The following is an 18,710-nucleotide window of genomic DNA, read 5'->3' as shown; positions in this document are numbered from 1 at the left end:
AGTCTAGTATCTGCCTAAACCTGACTCAGAACACACGTCTGTTTTATCTATCCGTGTTGTTGTTGTTGTGTGGTACCATCACCAGGAAGTGCATGTAAATGTGGTGTGGTTTTCCTGTGTTGGAAAAAAAAAGTGGGCGTAGTAGAAGCTGTAGTTCAGCCTATAGCACGCAGAGACTTGTTCCTGCTTAAACACTTTAACGACGTCTTAAACACAAAACCTGCATTCTGAGTGACTCTGGAGTTTTACCTGCCGAACCAATAGACTCTGAGGAACTGATACTAACAAACGATGAAGGACTATGAGGAGAGCATAGCCTTTTTGGGCCAATGGGGCTGTTTTCAGTTTGTGATATTCTTCGTCCTTTGTGCCAGTATAATGCCCAATGGATTTGGGGCTTTCACTTTAGTGTTTTTAACTGATGTACCTCCACATCACTGCACTGTTCCTGAAGCTAATCTGACAGAAGAGTGGCAAAAAGCAGCCATTCCTTTAGTGGTGAGTAGAAATAAGTTTGGGTTTTGATGTTGACAGACAGGTATGCACTGCATTATTCAACGAGTAGCTTCCAGTTTGTCTCTTCTCTCACACAAGAACATGGGTCAGACTGACTCTGCGGCACATGTGTGATGTTTGTTTGAATGAATTAAAATAAATAATAAATATATAAATTAAAAAAAATAAAAAATCAATATCCAAATGTAAGAAACCCTAAAACTCGGAATGACAATGTTTGTTTAGTTCAATTAATTTATTCATTCATTTATTTTGGAAATGACACGTTACAAAGTGAGATTGTACCAGGACTTTCCAGTTCATATTCGTCCTGATTTTAGTCCACTTTTGTCCTGTAGAATACTTGGTTTGGATCTCTTTGTTTCTCACTATTTTCTTTTATTCTGTTAAATTTTGTCAGTAAAATCATTATATTGTCAAAAAACTATGAGGCAATGTATTGGTTGATAAAATGAACACAGGTTAGATGCAGAAACGCAGTGTTTTTCAGAGGAGACAATGTCATATATAAGTAAGACATTTTGTTCAAACTTGACACTTGCCGTAAACGACGCATGACACTTTTTTTTCTAAAACTCCTCAGACCCGAGCTCTTTCATGGCTTTATTAATTTATGTTGTTTGGGCTGATTGAACCTGATGATGTAAAAACAAAGAATTATCTTTTTACATTATGTAGTTTCTGAGAAACGTGATGTAAAATGAACGTCCTCATATGTGGATATTTTAATCATTTTGATAAAACATTTGAGTAATGATTTGCAAAAACTATTTATTAAGACCCTGAACACAGCAACATTTGTCCTGAGTAAAAACAAAATGAGAAACATTTGTGCCTCGTGGAACAATGTGTGTCATGTGAAGAGCTGCAAACAGGAGCACAAATAAATAAATAAAATTTTCTAAACATTCTAAACTCTTAAAAAATTTCTAAATTGAATATATTTGCATTGTTGCTGTTCTTCTTCTTCTAAAAATCTTCATTGTGGCCGAGACAATCCAAAATGTGTTGTCCACAGATGAGGACACCGGGTCTCAGTAGGATAAACTCGTATAAGTAAAGTTGTTTAAGGTCAACTGTGACACCACAGAATCTGAGGAAAGCAAAATGTTTAATTTCATCCTTCTTTTCCTAATGTTTTCATGTTTGTGTTGAGGTGGTGAATGGCGTGGAGGAGCAGAGCCGCTGCAGCAGGTACAGGCTGGATGAGGTCTTGGATCTGTGGGCTAAGGGCTTTGCTCCTGGAGACGTGAACCTCACCCAGCTGCAGCAGGAGCCCTGTGTGGACGGATGGACCTACAGCAAAGACATCTACCACTCCACTTTAGTCACTGAGGTAGGACTAAACATGCTTTGAATTCACCGGGTTACTCCAAGCCCAACTGTTCATGGTTGATATTTAAAAGGCAATGATTTACAGATTTATCCACTTACAATTTGTATACTTTTTGGAAAGCCTCTTACTGCGTCCTCATGCACAAGGGACAAGCTAAAGGAAATGTGTCCGCGGTTTTCTGTGGATCTGTGTTTAAAGGCCAATCGTGTCACAGAGAATGTGCAGTAGTAAAACCTGATTATCATTCGTCAATACAGAAGAAGCTTGAACCTGCTTAAGTAGTGAAATTATTGGAGACAACTTTATCAGTGAGGTGTGTTTACCTTGTTGACATGTTTGTGCTGGAAGATCCTCAGAGCTGCCAATGGTCTTGGTGGGGACGTGTCGTATGTGACAGAAAACCAGTATAAATAATGTGAATGATGACGAGATAAATGTTACCAAATAGAGCGCAGTGGGCTGAACAGTAGTTAAGCCTGTGTCCAGACGCCTCATACACATTGGATTCTTGTGTGACTGGTCAAGGTCAGAGTCAACTCATCTTATTGGTAAACTTAACCCGGTCTACAGCAGGTCCAGAAAACCTTAAACATGTTTTCTGTGCGTGGGAGCAGCAGAGTAATTACATTAAATGCAGTTAATCTTCCTTTTGGATCCTGTCCAAGCCTAAGTCCTGTCCTTAAAAAAAGCATTAACCAAGCCCTCATTATAGTCACATTATGCAATGTTTTTTTCTTGGTTGAGTTTATTGCACTGACATAAACATGTCTTCTTACTGACGTGGCACCTCTATTTGTGGTCTGAATATTTTCAAACCCTGATGATGTTGATGTTGAAATGGATTCTGTCCACGCCTCAGGCTTAAGACTGTAGCGCCGGGTTTAGACTCCAGGGCTACATCAAGAGCATTAAGTTAATCAAAAGCAACCAGTTTAGAAATCTGTCCAAAAGAAGTCACAGTGGTCCCTCACTATATCGCACTATATCGCGGTCTCACTGTTTTGCGGCTCTCCTGTACAATACAGAATGTGTTCAGCCAAATTTATATAAATGTTCGATCGACATTACAGCGGAGCGACGCCAGGACGAAGAGACACAATCAGAGGAACTGTGAAATACATGAAAGTCACTATCAACTAATTAAACAAGAGAGAAATGTGAGAAAATGTTAATGCCTGTCTGAGAAAAGTGCATAAAGTGTGTGGTGAGGGGTTTTACAGCGGCGAAACATTATAAAAAGTGTTGTAAAAAGTAAAGCTGACTACTTTGCGGATTTCGTCTATTACAGGTTATTTTTAGAATGTAACCCCCGTGATAAACGAGGGACCACTGTGTACTATTTAGGTGAGCGGCATTAACCCGTCTTGTGTCACAAATGTTCGCTTTAAACTAATGGCGAGCCACAAAAAAAAGCAATGTAACACCATACCTTCTGTGAAGCATGGGGGTGGAAACATCATGCTTTGGGGCCATTTTCTGCAAAGAGACCAGGACGACTGATCCGAGAATGAATGGAGCCATGTATCGTGAGATTTTGAATGAAAACCTCCTTCCATCAGTAGGGACATTGAAGATGAAATGTGGCTGGATATTTCAGCATGACGATGATCCCAAACACATCGCCCGGGCAATGAAGGAGTAAGAAGCATTTCGTGGTTCTGGAGTAGTCTAGCTCCACTCTAAACTCCTTACAGCCTAATTGGACATGGATGTTTCTGGCCGAGCACAAAGTTCAGTCTTACAAAGATTTTGAAAGGATGTGGGCAGTTTGTTATGAACATGTCCAGTATGATATTAATGTTTTAGTTTATCATCATTTCTCTCCGCACTCTCCCTCTTTCTCTCATTCTTTCTTCTTCTCTTTTTTAGTTTGACTTGGTCTGCCATGACGAGTGGAAGCAGCCTCTTACAGCGTCAGTTTTCTACGCTGGAGTCACAGTTGGATCCTTATTCTCAGGGGAACTCTCAGACAAGTACAGCCCACAAAACATGCAGAACAACCACGTCAGGACAAAGCAGTTGTTCATGATTATAGCTGTTATCTTTATCATAATTATAACTGTTGTGAAGCCCAGCAGTAGTAAAATTCCCATTTATAATTCCCATTTATAATAGAAAGATAATATTAAGAGTTTGAACGCTCAGTACAGACTAATTTGCTCTATGTCATAACTAACGACTAAGGCACATGACCCAGAGCCTATTTCTGAAACTGAGCTGCAACGTTATAAAAAGATTTGGGGAAATGATAGTAGTATTTTTATGTTTTTTAAATGTATTTATTTATTATTATTATTATTATTATTATTGTTTTTGTGTGTGTGTGTTTTTTTTTTTATTGATTTCATGAGTTAAAACAAAGCAGACTTTTGCAATTTAACACAGAAACTCCAAACGAGATGCTTTTAATGAATCAAAGAGCAAAGCTGATGACGTTTTGAAACAGTTGGGTCTGGGTTTGACAGTTACAGTTGAGGACACTGCCCATAGACTCTCTTCTTTTCTTTCTTTCAGATTTGGCAGGAAGCCCATCCTTTTTGCTACGATGGCTGTGCAGACGATTTTCACCTTCATCCAGGTGTTTGCAAACTCCTGGATTTTGTTCACTGTTCTTCTGTTTTTTAACGGATTGGGCCAGATGTCCAATTTTGTTGCCGCTTTGGTGCTTGGTAAGATCACAGTATTGATCATTTTGAATAAAACTCTTGTCTATAGGAATGCGTGTTTTAAATGCTGTACATAGAGACCAACAGTCCCACCCACGTCCGAGCGTCCAGCTGTTACAGAAGTCAATGTCACATTTATTTTCCACATAGACTTTCCTAAAACGTCTAGTTTAACGACATGACAGAGGTTAATCAGCTACGTGGTAACTAATATCCATAACACAGCTGTTTTAAGTCCAAAAAGCATGTTTAAAATGTCAAATTCTGGTTTTAATAACTTAAAGCTTCTGAAAAAGATTTAAAATAGGTTAATATTATAAGTGTTGTGTGCTCTTGTGGTCAATTAGTCCATAGCAAGCTTTCAAACTTTTAATATTATTATATTTATTTTATCTTATTTTAATAATAATATAATTATTATTATTCATGGTATGTTATATTTTATTTTAATTTATTTATATGTCTTGAAATGAATGAAAAATGAATGGGAAATTTACTGGCGGAAGTGCTTGATGGTCTCTATACCCCCAAAAATAATTCCCTAAATGCTTTATGTAATAACTATGACATTAACTTCGATAACTATACACTTTTGTGATATTGCAGTTTTAATATATCTATAGACTATTCAAAATGTAAATATTTTTCCCTCTTCCGTGTAGTGTAACCTCTTGCTTTTCCAGTCAAACGTCTAAACTGAATGTCCTGTAGGCGCAGAGATCCTGACCGGTCACGCTCGAGTCATGTATTCGTCAGTAGCCACAAACTCGGCCTTCGCTCTGGGGTACATGCTGTTACCCTTATTTGCCTACTTCCTACGGGACTGGAGAGGCCTGACACTGGGGCTGTCTCTGCCGGGGCTGCTCTACGTCCCCATGTGGTGGTGAGACACTGACTGTTAGAGAAATCTGCATTATCTGTGTGAATGTGTGAATGTTAATGTTAATGCTGCTTTTTCCTCATGAGAGACAAATAAGGCCTTCATAATAATGCTGGTGATGGAAAGGACTTTAGAAAGACTGCTCCATTAAGGTTTAAATCAAAACCCTAAATCTGATTATTTAAGTCAAGCCCATTTTTTTTAGTTTTGTCAGTGTCTCTCTAAATACAGGGTGTCCATAAAATCTCTTTACACATTAAAACATGTGTTACAAAGGCAACTGATAAGATAATTTAATCAGATTTATTCTATTGGACTCAGCGGTTTGCAAAGTTTTTACCTCATTTAACCTCCTGAGACCTGGTGTCCTCATCTGTGGATAACACATTTTGGGTTGTTTAGGCCACAGTGCAAATTTTTAGAAGAACATGTTCAATTTTGAATATTTCTAAAAGTTTAGAATATTTATTTATTTTGATTTATTTGTATTTTATTTATTTAAAATATTTTTTTTATTTGTATTTGTTTTTATAATTTTTTATTTCATTTTTTATTATATTTTAATTTCTTTTTAATTTTATTTACTTATTTATTTTATTTTTTATTTGTTTTTATTATATTTTTTACACACAATTGTTTCTCATTTTGTTTTTTACACAAAATGTATGTGTTCAAGCACTTAACAGTTTTTACAAATAAAGTCCTGCAAGAGCTCGGGTCTCAGGAGGTTAATCGACCTCTAAATGGGCTTCATTAATCACATGAAGAACATCAAAACAGGACTGGATTTCTTGCCGTGTTTCGCTGTAGCAGAGACTCATCAATGGTTCAATCACATCTGTATATTTTGCTTTAGTTCAGTAATGTCTCGTATCTTTGTTCTTTAATATAGCTCCATAGAAATAAATCCAGAGGTGTGAGATCTGGTGAACGTGGTGCAAACAGAATCGATCCATCTCTTCTCATCAATCCAACAGTCTGGACATGTTTGAGGACCTCACAAACAAACAAACCCCAGTACAAGAGAGCAAATATAATTAATAGAGGTTTTCACTCAAAATCTCACAATACATGGCCCCATTTATTCAAAAGCGGCCCCAAAGCATGATGTTTCCACCCCCATGTTTCACAGTAGGCATGAGGTTCCATTGTTTTCTGATTTTGTGGCTCACTATTAGTTTAAAGCACACATGGTCCCTCGTTTATCGCAGGGGTCACGTTCTAAAAACGTGAGGCGAAATCCACGAAGTATCAGCTTTATTTTTTACAATTATTCTCTCTGTTTTTTTTGCTGTAAAACCCCTCACCACACACTTTATACACTTTTCTCACACAGGCGTTAACATTTTCTCACATTTCTCTCTCGTTTAAACTCTCTCAAAGTTCAAACCTTCCTTTGTCGGTGCAGAACGTTTCATCGACATTGTGGGTTTTGTCGGGGAGAAAACAAATTGCAAACGTACAGCACTTCAGAGTCACACTGCGATCCAACGTTTATGTAAATTTGTCTGATAACGTAACAACCAATCAGGTTAAAGCCTAACAAACACTAAACACAATGATCATAGTTATATTATACAAAATGAATAGATTTAGTGGTTTTAGTGGTTTTAGTGGTTTTGGCGCTCGCTTATCGAGAATTAGCTGTGAGGCGTGTCACATTCTTTGGTTCAACGCCAAACACAACAAACTGATTTGTGTCGGTCGTACGTCATAGTGTCAGTCAGTGCTGACAATGCACTGCAATAATGACAATTTAGGACACATGTGTCAAACTCAAGGCCCACGAGCCAAATGTGGCCCTCCATGTCATCATTTGTGGCCCACAACAAGATAAATTAAAACGAACGACTGTCTAAAAATGTCAGTTTGTCAGGAGATATCCAGTTACACAGCCACGTTTTTTACATCAGTGGAAATGCATAAGCAGTATTTGTAACTTGAATAAGTAATAAATACAGAAACAGTTAATGAACAAGTTTAAAAAAAAAAAAAAAAAAAGGAGCTACATTTATTTTACAATACATCTGGCCGTTTGAGAACAACCATTTTGCTGATGTTGTCCTCGGGAAAAATGTATGTGACCCCCCTGATTTAGGCCAATGAGTAAAAAACTTGGATGATTATGTTACATTTTCTTTGTTGCAAACCACAATATTGATCTAAAATGTCTTAATAATAGCTGAAAAACTGATTAACAGGCCTGTCATGATAATTCAATTCTTGCTCAATATATGAAAGATGAGACAAAGTATTTTGAACCTCACTTTTTCTTTGCAAAAGTGGATAGATTTGGGGTATTTTTGTTGGGATACACTAAGATTTGAGCTGTGGACGGGTGAATAAGCCCCTTTTATGGCTAAATATTGGTTTATTCTGCTGTTTATCTGTTGCAGCTCATGTCCTTTAATGGAAAAGTCTGTTTAAAATGGTTTGTTGGGATTATCTTGCGTCATTCAAACCTTAAATAGTGACATAAACTAGTTTCAATATTATCATTTAGCGCAATATTGTTAGTTGTAAATCACAATTTTGATCTAAAATGGCTTAATAATAACTGAAAAACTGATTAATCGGCTTGCCATGATAATTAAATTATCGTTCGATATATATATAAAACAATCCATTTTGAGCCTCAGTATTTCTGTGAGTACTTTTTCTTTACAAAAGTTGGGTGATTTTGTGTATTTTTTCTGTGGGGGGGTGAATAAGCCCCTTTTACGGCTAAATATTGTTACGTTCTGCTGTTTATCTGTATCTTTTAATGGAAAAGTCTATTTAAAATGTTTTTCTGGGGTTATCCTGCATTAATCAGTGACACAAACTAGTTTAAATATTATCGTTTATCGCAGTATTTCTCTGTAGCGATATGTCTATTTTCGTCTCTATAATAGCATTTTACAAGCAGCAGATTTTCATGTAGTTTTACTGTTGAAATCTCTACGTGTACGACCTGGAGTCTGCCGTACAGAGCAGTGGGCGGGGATAAGGGGGTCGGTGAAAACAAAGGACTCAAAACTGAAACGTGCGTGAATGAACTTGAAATAAACGAATGAAGAAACCCTGTTGTGACACGGTTAAACGCTCCTAAAAGTCGATTTTCCGTCACACATCCGCTTTAATCCCACATGTATACATACGCAACTGTCCTTTTCACTCAGGTTAATCCCGGAGTCTCCTCGCTGGCTGCTCTTTCAGGGGAAGGTGAAAGAGGCTGAAGCCATTATAAGAAAAGCAGCTCGATGGAACAAAATCCCAGCTCCACAAAACATCTTTCACCAGTTCACTGTATGTAGTGTGTTTGGTTTGCAATTGGTTGAATAGAGAGAAAAAACGAATCACTTTTTTGCAGCCTTTGGATAGATATTTGAAAGACAATGTAGCTGATGTAATTTTGCATTTGTTTTATTTGAAAGTGCAACAGGATGATAGTAATAGTGGAGTGGACACCTTCACATATTTTATTCGTCCAGGTCTGATCCATAGTGAAAGACAAAAGTAAAATCTGTCAACTGGACAAAAAGTTGTAGGAGTGAAGACGTTTCGCTGCTCGTCCAAGCCGCTTCTTCAGTTCTGGTCAGATTATTGGTGGAAACTGACTTATATCTGTCTGAAAGGAGGAGATAACTGCACTGAAACTGGAAAAGACATTATTTACAGTTTCTTTTTGTAGGCTAGGTCTGTTGTGCCTGAGTTTTTTACACCTATTAGCATCCTGGCTCGCTCTACTGTTCTCTTTGTTTTCTTTGTTTGCTTTGGGTCTGAGGATGGGAGTTATATATGGGAGAAACATGATGTCTAAGGCCCCTATTCTTAACAAAAATAGCTTCTTTAACTCCCGTCTCAAACCATTTCTTTTCTGTAGATCTGTCCATCAGTAATTTGACCAAAACTGAAGAACGATGAGCAGCAAAACGTCTTCACTCCTACAACTTTTTGTCCAGTTGACAGATGTTACTTTTGTCTTTTACAATGCTGCTAACGAGATACTTCCCTCTGCGTGTTTTAAAGTGCTGCTGTGTGTTTTGCAGATACCAGAGAAGGAAAAAGATAAAGCAAAGAAAAACTACAGTGTTATAGACCTGTTTAAAACCAGCACCATCAGGATCACAACGTTAAACCTCTTCTTGATATGGTGAGTGAGACTTCAGACTTACATGAAAAAGCGCAAAAACTGACTAGAACCAGGAAGTACTTCACACATGTGTCCTGTGGCTCAGGTCTAGAACCAGGAAGTACTTCACACATGTGTCCTGTGGCTCAGGTCTCTGGCTCCTGTGGCTCAGAGACTTTAAAGCAGCTCAGTGTGAACAAGTCTCTCCATGGACCAGCACCAAAGAACATCTCCCACATGAGCCACAAGAACCATCTCACATGAGGAGGACTAAAGCAGGACTAAAGCAGGACTAAACCAGGACTAAACCAGGACTAAACCAGGTCTAAACCTGTTGAATCAGTGTTTCAGTTTTGTTCAGTTTAAACCTGGAACATTCTTCCTGAAGATGTGACTCAGACCTCGACTCTGACAATGTTTAAATCCACACTCAAATGGTTCTGTTTATCTGTGAATATGACTGAAAGGGGTTTATTCTGCACTTTTCCCGTAAGTAAACACGACACTGTAGTAAACAAAGCGTCATTATGTAGTGATGGTAAGTTCCTTCTGTTACCATCAGTGGGACTATCCAGTAACAAAATAATTTAAAAAAGTAGAGTGTTTGTCCACTGATCCGAAGTCTGGCAGTTTGAATCCCGTTCTCAACATAAACATCGCTGGTTGAGCAGTTAGATCCACTGATCCACAGGTTGTCGGTGCCATTCCAGCTCCCACATCAATACTGGCATTGTGTCCTTGGGCAAAACACTTAACCCACCTTGGTTGCAGTGTTCTGAGTGTCTTGAAGGTGGAAAAGAGCTATGTAAAAATGTGACAAACGAAATATGAAGTTTCACACCGTCTTCTCCGACAAAGTGGACTTGTTTTACTTCTCAATGCACCTAATTCCAGTTAAACCCAATGTTTTGCTTTGTCTGTGTCCAGGTTCATCATGTTCCTGGCCTATTACGCGCTGAACCTGAACACATCGCAGCTCCACCCAAACCCATATTTAAGCTGTTTTATTTCAGCTTTGGTGGAGCTCCCAGCTTACACCTGCAGCTGGCTCACCCTCAGGTATTTATATGAATATTTAACAAGTACTTAATAGAACAGGTTTCTGCAGTTTCTACTACAAGGCTTCAAAAAGACAACTGATAAGATATATGAATTAGATTTGTTCTGTTGTACTCAGTGGTTATAAAAGCTTTTAATCACATACGCAATCAAATTATGGTCCATTTTTCTTCCATAAGAGCCCAGTTACTCCAAAACTTGACCTTCTGACTGAATTTGTGGCACCAAAACTGCAGGAACTTCAACCAACCAGGATTTTCCAGCAGGATGGTCCCACCACACTGGGGTCTGCATGTTCAGGAGTTCCTCAAGTATTTCCAGACCGTTTGATTGGAGAGATGGACCAATTCCCTGGACGCCACATTCAACCTGATCTCGCACGTCTGGATTTCCGTCTACGAGGCTGTGTTAAAGATCTCGTGCATCGAACAAAGATACAACACAATACAGAACTAAAGCAAAAGATACAGATGTGATTGAAGCATCGACGAGTCTCTGCTACAGCGAAACACGGCGAGAAATCCAGTCCTGTCTTGATGTGCTTTTGTGTGACTAATGAAGCCCATTTAGAGGTGGATTAAATGAGATAAAGACTTTGCAAACCGCTGAGTCCAATAGAACAAGTCTGATCAAGATTTAAGAGACTTCATGGACACCCTGCACATGCATACACATTTTCCCTGGTATTTAATATTAAACTAACATTTTTACTTCATCATTTTAGATTTTTTTTCATTATACAGAGATTTCAGATTTCTTTTAGCCTCGCCGTCATAGTGTTACGACTGAATACAAAAACTGCACTTCAAATCCTGCAGCTCAGAAACATGTCCATCCCGTCTTTGGACCTGTTTTAGTTGTGGTTCAGACTTGTCCTGGATTAATCGAAGCAGCAAGTACAACTCTTTACTGAGACAACTTCTATTGAACTCTTATTAGTTCATTAAAAAGTCGTGGGTTTTATACTTAAACTTAAATACTTTCTAAGTTAATTGTATTTGTTCAGACCATTTCGTTTGGCGACACAATTATTACATTTGCACGTTGTATATTTTCATGATGCGATACTTTGACTTTCGTGTGAGTAAATCGCTCGTTCATATATTTGTAGCGATAGCAGCTCAGTCGGTTGAGTGTTTCTCCAATGAGCCAAAGCTCAGCGGTTTGAATCCCGCTCTCGACATAAAAAAACGTCATCGGTTGAGCGAGTAGATCCTCTGACCCACAGGTTGGCGGTGCAATTCCAGTTCCCAAATCAAATCACAAAGACTTTACTTATCCCCGAGGTGAACTTCAGGTTGTAGATCTCTTCAAATCTTCATCTGCCATAAACCTCAGTCTTATGGCAGTTGGACAAAGGAGTTCTCACTGATCTCAGACTCAAATTGTTCATGTTTTTCAGTTCAGCATTCATCCTTTTGAGTGTCCGTTGCTCCACTACCTCAACCAGAGTCTCTGAACTACTTCCTATAGTTGAGCCAGTCCTGTCTATCAGTTTTTCTCGTCTCCTAACATGTCTTTTTTGGAGACTGGAAAAGCGATATATAAAAATGTGACCGTTGTCTGAGGTGAGGTCGTGTTGATGCCGTTTCCTTTGACTTTAGGAAGTTCCCTCGTCGAGCTTCCATCATTGCTGCTTTGTGTCTGGGAGCAGCTCCACTTTACTTCATACAGCTGATTCCTAAAGGTGAGTAAGATTTATGGATTTTTTTATAGTTAAACATTTAGGGTCCAACAATCTACAATGATCTAATGGTCCTTCCTCAAAACCCTTTATTCTCTGATCATTTCTTAATTACCTTTCAATTTATACTAAAAGACTATCCAGCCCTGCAGAAAAAAACTATAATGAAAAGAACATTATCAGATAAATCGGTAACAGAGTTTAAAGAAATTATTGAGCCATTACTGAAAGATATGTCATGTGACAATGAAAATTATTTTAATCCAATTGTCACTGATCAATTGGTTGACAGAACAATGCTCACTTTAAAATCTGCTCTCGATGTTGTAGCTCCGCTAAAACAGAAAAGCATTAAACCAAGACCTCCGGCTCCATGGTACACGTTACAGCTCAGGACACTCAAACAACATGTGAGACGCACAGAGAAGCTTTGGCGCCGTTCGCGCTCTGAGCAGTCTCTGAAGGCATGGAAGCTCTGCCTGCTCACTTATAAGGCCGCTCTGCGGAAAGCCCGAACCAGATACTATTCAAATCTAATAGAAGTAAACAACAATAACCCCAGATTTCTGTTCAGCACTGTAGCCAGGCTGACAAACTCCCACACTGCTAATGAGTCTCTTATCCCCTCCAACATTAGTTGTGATGACTTTCTTCACTTCTTCGATTACAAAATTACAACCATTAGAGACAAAATCAACAAAGCTACTCCAAAAATCAGCTCTGAGCAAATCCAGTCTGTAATGTCAATATCCCACATGGATCCTCTAATAATATTAGATAAATTTACTCCTGTTGATGAGGTGGAGATTACCTCAGCCATCATGTCGTCCAAACCATCAACCTGTTTGCTCGACCCTATTCCAATCAGACTCCTTAAAGAAGCCCTCCCCCTAATAATAGATTCCATCCATAACATATTAAATATGTCGTTAGAAAATGGCTACGTTCTGTACTAAAATATCTGCACTGGCTTCCTGTCGAGCTTAGAATCAAATTCAAAGTCCTCCTCCTGACATACAAAGCCCTAAACGGTATGGCCCCATCCTATCTGCAAGATGCTATTGTCCCGTACCAGCCAAATAGAGCACTCCGCTCTCAGAATGCAGGACTATTAGTGGTTCCTAGAGTGTCCAAAAGTACAGTGGGAGGGAGAGCATTCAGTTACCAAGCTCCTGTGCTATGGAATCAACTCCCTGCTGATGTTAAACAGGCCCCACAGTCTCTGTATTTAAGACCAGGCTTAAAACCTTCCTCTTCGGTATAGACCAGGTTACATAGTGAGGGAGTTAGGGACATTAAAACCCGGGATAAGACAGGCTGCAGTAGGAGTAACTAGCTGGGGGAAGTATGGCAACCTGAGCACTATCCTCTACTTTGTCCTATTTTCTCATCAGCAATGCTATTCACATGTTGTCCCCTGTCCCACTCCCCCTGTGGAGTGTAACTCTTTCAGATGCCCCGATGACAGCTGGACCCTCTCCTCCTCCCCGCCTGGCCCTCCTCCACCCGCCTCCCTCTCCTCCTCGCCTGGCCCTCCTTCTCCTCGCCTGGTCTTCCTCCTCCTCATCTGGCCCTCCTCCGCCCCCCTCCCTCCTCCTCGCCTGGCCGATTTTTCTTGTTTTGTCTGATTTTTCCTGTTGTTTGATTTTCCTGTTTTTTTTGTGTGTATATCTCGGTGGCTGAGTGGCTCATGTCTCACAGCAGAGGGTTTGGTTCGATCCCCGGGTCGCCCAGGCCTTTCTGTGTGGAGTTTTTCATGTTTCTCCTCGTGTCTGGATGGGTTTCCACCGGGTACTCCGGTTTCCCCCATCAACCAAAACATGAACGCCCTTCGAGACAACTGTTGTTGTGATTTTGGGCGTTACAAAAATAAAATGAATTGAATTGCTTTAGTCCTGGTTTAGTCCTGGTTTAGTCCTTGTTTAGTCCTGGTTTAGTCCTGGTTTAGTCCTCCTCATGTGGCTCATGTGGCTCATGTTCTTTGGCTACTCTACTTTAGTTTGTTACTTGTTTGTGTCGATCTTCTTCATTATGGTCCATTGTAACTTTAAAGCTTTAGTCCTGCTTTAGTCCTTGTTTAGACCTGGTTTAGTCCTGGTTTAGTCCTGGTCTAGTCCTTCTTTAGTTCTGCTTTAGTCCTTGTTTAGTCCTGGTTTAGTCCTGTTTAGTCCTGGTTTAGTCCTGGTTCAGTCCTGGTTTAGTCCTCCTCATGTGGCTCATGTGGCTCATGTTCTTTGGCTCGTGCTGTTCTTCTGCTTTAGTTTGTTACTTGTTTGTGTCGATCTTCTTTATCATGGTCCATTGTAACTTGTCTCATTTTGGTGACACATTTGAGAGATGAAATAAGACCATTTTTCCCTGGATGTGTCACTTTCAGACATGCCGACTGTGGTCTTGGTCGTGGAGATGACGGCCAAATTCTGGTTCACCGCTGGAACCTGCCTGATGTTCACCTACACCTCCGAGCTGTACCCCACCCCCCTCCGCAACACGGCCACCGGAGCCTGCTCCATGGTGTCCCGGATCGGCAGCTGCGTCGCCCCGTTTCTACTCAAACTCAGTCAGTATTCAAGAGTTTCAGATGTCTTCAGGACATAATGAGGAAGAGATGAGACGTAGTTAAGTTGACGCGCTATGTCTGTGTAATCCCTCAGTCGTCCAGGTCTGTCAAGTGGACAAAAAGTTGTAGAAGTGAAGACATTTTGCTGCTCGTCCAAGTCTCTTCTTCTTCAGTTCTGGTCAGATTTCTGCTGGACACTGCCTTATATCTGTCTGAAGAGAGGAGCGAACGACACTGAAACTCAAAACACCCATTTTTTCTTAGTTTCTGTTTGTAGGCTTAGTTTTTTTGTGCCACCCTGCGTGAGTCCTACTTAGCAGAGTCATTCAAGCCCCTAATGAGCGATGTCACACCTATTAACATCTTGGCCCGATTCTTCTCAGAAACTGTAGCTCAAACAAGTCAGACCCTTGATATAATTATATTTGTCCCGTGAGATCATATGAAATAAGTATTAAAGCTGATCCGCTGGCCGCCGTGTCAGCGTAGCGCACGTACCTCTAATACTACAAATCCCAGAATGCTTTGCAAATCAGAATCAGAATCAGAAGACTTTTTATTGCCATCGTCAGTGAACGTAGCTCGCAGACCAGGAACTTACTTCAGTGATAAAGTGTAACATAAAAACACTGAATAAATACAAATAAGGACAAGCACAAAGTTTAAAAAAAAAAAGCTTAAAGATGAAGTAAAATACTTTGAGGTAAACAAACGCGTTGGCGCCGGCTCCCACCACTTCTGTTTACGCTCATCGGCATCTGCTCCCTGTCGCCTCGCTCAAATTTAATCCACCTCTTCGGAAAATCACGCAGATGTTGTCGAAATTTTTCAGTAAATATTTCGTTTGGCCCACGACTTAACCTCCTGAGACCTGGTGTCCTCATCTGTGGACAACACATTTTGGGTTGTTTAGGGAACAGTGCAAATTTTTAGAAGAACATGTTCAATTTTTAATAAGAGTTTAGAATATTTATTTATTTTTTATATTTATTTTATTTTTTTTTCAGATTTTTTAAATTACATTTTTATTTATTTATTTTTTATTGAATTTTAATTATATTATATTTTTTATTTAATCTTTTTATTTTATTTTGTATTTATATTTTTTTTATTTTATTGTATTTTAATTAATTAATTAATTTTATTTTTTTTTTATTTAAAGGCACATGTCTTCCTGCACCTGTCAGCAGCACAAATGAGTTTCTCATTTTGTTTTTTTACACAAAATGTATGTGAAAAAATGTAGTTTTTGCAAATAAAGTCTTGCAAGAGCTCAGGTCTCAGGAGGTTAATCCCAGTTTTTCTTTTTGACCCTCTGTGACTTTGAGTTCGACGCCTTTGCTGTAATCAATCGGTGTTTTGCGTTTCAGCGTCATTAGCTCCGCCCTCAGACAGATATAAGGCCGTGTCCAGCAGTGAAATGACCAGAAGTGAAAAAAAAAGCAGCGTGGACGAGCAGGGAAACGCCTTCACATCTACGTTTTGACAGATTTTACTCCTCTTCTGCGATGAATCGGACCTGGACGACCGAGGGATTACACGGACACACCGCATTATATACACAATCCTGCATTTCAGAGCACGTTTGTACGCACACATGGGCCACAGAGTTAGCATTTTACGGCTAGCGCATGTACCGTTAGCTCTAAAACGTCTCGATTACATGTCTCCAGGTGTGTTCTTAAAGTTCCTGCCTCATATTACGACCGCATCACTGGCTCTCTTTGCCGCTTTTGTCACCCTCTTTATCCCCGAGAGTTTTGGACATCCGTTACCTGAAACTATGGAGCAGATGGCGACGAGAGAGAGGTGTGTAAAGTCATATCGGCTCTGTTCTTGTAAGATTATAGTTTTCTGAAGAGGTCACGGTATAAACCAGAAAGGCAATTTCTAAAAAAATGTCCAACCCCGACCACGGCAAAAGCGGGGTTTGACAAAGATCACATTTGCATTTGGATTATACCTTTTTTTTTCTCTTCTCCACACACAGAGGCGTATCGCAGCCTGTAAATGTCACTGGCTGATAAAAAAAAAATCTCTCTTGGCTCACTCTGAGTTGTAATTTACCTGATTCGTGCATGTTTGAGTAACTGTACTGACTTGAAACCCCAGAAAATTTCAGTTTTCACCTTCCCCTTTTGTAAAAACGCAACTCTACGTTAAATACAAATGTAAAAAAATAAGAAAAAAACATAGAAACATAGAAAACGGAGGAGCCAGCTTCAGAGATTCACTTCTGCATTTTTAAACAGGAAGTGAATGGATCTGTTTTTATTATCCAGTCTTTACAAAAGCCTGTTGCGGTTTACAACACAAAACATGCAAGTTTCGCATCATTTATTCATTTATTTTGTATTTTGTTGTGTTTCAGCGTTCACTGTCCCTGCCAAAGGAGGAAAGAACCGATTAGGACGATGGTACCAGCTGAAGATCCGCTTTAAAATGATTTGTTTGACTTTACGGTTACTTTGTACAGTTGGAACGCTGACTACACACACTATATTTGCTGCTACGTAGAAGGGAAAATGACGTAATATTGTTCTCAGGTCCTTGTTTGGGCTAAAAATACAGCAGACAGAACGTGGCGTGACTCGAATTAGGGCAGATTTTGGTGACTTTATAGGAAAGATGGAATATTATTGACCTCAAAACGAATCAAAATATAACAGAAAACGACAAATGTGTAAATGGAAACACGTATTCGCCATTTAGAAGATGAGATATTTGCGTGAGGTTTGTCTAAAGCCGAAATATTAGTCCATTGCTCTCGACTTCACTGAGAGGATGAGCTCATTTTGCGGCAGTTTTGACTATTTTACGATTACAAACCACTTCGAATCGGTCGTCTTTCAAAACAGCTTTTTAATCTTTAGTCTCGACTCGCTCTAGATCCATCGTAAAACGCGAAGTAAAATCTGTCAACTGGACAAAAAAGTTGTAGGAGTGAAGACGTTTGCCCGTTTCGTACACGTCTAAACGGTTAAACGGTCACATTTTTAGCGCTTTACGTCCAGGAACACGCCGCGAATCGCACCGTCAACCTGTGATGTTTATGTCGAGAGCGGGATTCGAACCGCCGACCTTCAGCTCGGTGGACGCTAAACCAACCGAGCAACTGTCGCCCGTGTAAATACTTTCTAATGGACTCTCTACACACAAAGACTACGCTGCCTGCCACGCACAAAAACACGCAAGTAGCTCCTGAAGGATAAACGACACGTGCCACATCGTGTTTTTTTGGCGCCTACTGACTTTTTATTTCTTGATTTAGCCGTTACAAAACCTCCAATGTTCATCCAGACCTCGAAAACCACTGCTCACAAACGCACAAAAACGTACTCAGGCCAAAGTTTACACATTTTCTGGAATGTAGCAAATACTCAGGTGTTTTTTGTTTTGTTTTTTGAGCTTGTTTACATGTGACCTACTTAGCCTGGGTGATTTATCTGAGCAAACCGGGACAGTACTTTTTATTGTGTACACAGGGGACATGGGGGTGGCTGAGCTTTGGGACCTTTTCGTTTGTTTAATGTAAAGAAATAAATTATTCTAAAAAAAATGACGTGTGGAACCTGAGAGTGTGAGGCTGTGTTTTCTTTTTAAGTGGTTAGTTCCAGTTCCTTCTTGGACACATTCAGTACATTTGTGTGAAGTACATGTACACGTATGAAGTACATATTTCCTTAGATGAATTCCTGACTGTGTCCTGACAAGAGACACACTTTTTCCTACATTTTAACCTCCTTAGACCTGGTGTCCTCGTCTGTGGACAACACATTTTGGGTTGTTCAGGCCACAGTGCAAATTTTTAGAAGAACAGCAACACGAATATGTTCAATTTTGAATAATTGTAAGACTTTAGAATATTTATTTATTTTTTATTTGTATTTATTTT

At 39.5% G+C, this 18,710-nt stretch overlaps 1 protein-coding gene across 1 annotated transcript; it reads left to right on the top strand.

Moving 5' to 3' along the window:
- Positions 1-235: 235 nt before the first annotated feature.
- Positions 236-18,320, top strand: LOC117381980 (solute carrier family 22 member 4-like). Its single transcript, XM_055226387.1, has 12 exons — positions 236-498; positions 1,673-1,852; positions 3,722-3,825; positions 4,367-4,521; positions 5,230-5,401; positions 8,560-8,686; positions 9,430-9,533; positions 10,440-10,571; positions 12,176-12,258; positions 14,633-14,815; positions 16,489-16,624; positions 17,187-18,320. Exons 1-12 carry the CDS (start codon positions 292-294, stop codon positions 17,254-17,256), a joined length of 1,653 nt encoding a protein of 550 aa, XP_055082362.1. The 5' UTR covers positions 236-291; the 3' UTR covers positions 17,257-18,320.
- The last annotated feature ends 390 nt before the right edge of the window (positions 18,321-18,710 follow it).

Source organism: Periophthalmus magnuspinnatus, chromosome 14, assembly GCF_009829125.3.
Source record: "Periophthalmus magnuspinnatus isolate fPerMag1 chromosome 14, fPerMag1.2.pri, whole genome shotgun sequence".
Taxonomy (NCBI): Eukaryota; Metazoa; Chordata; class Actinopteri; order Gobiiformes; family Gobiidae; genus Periophthalmus; species Periophthalmus magnuspinnatus.
Note: the sequence above shows the minus strand (reverse complement) of the source record. Positions and strands in the feature narration are given on the sequence as shown.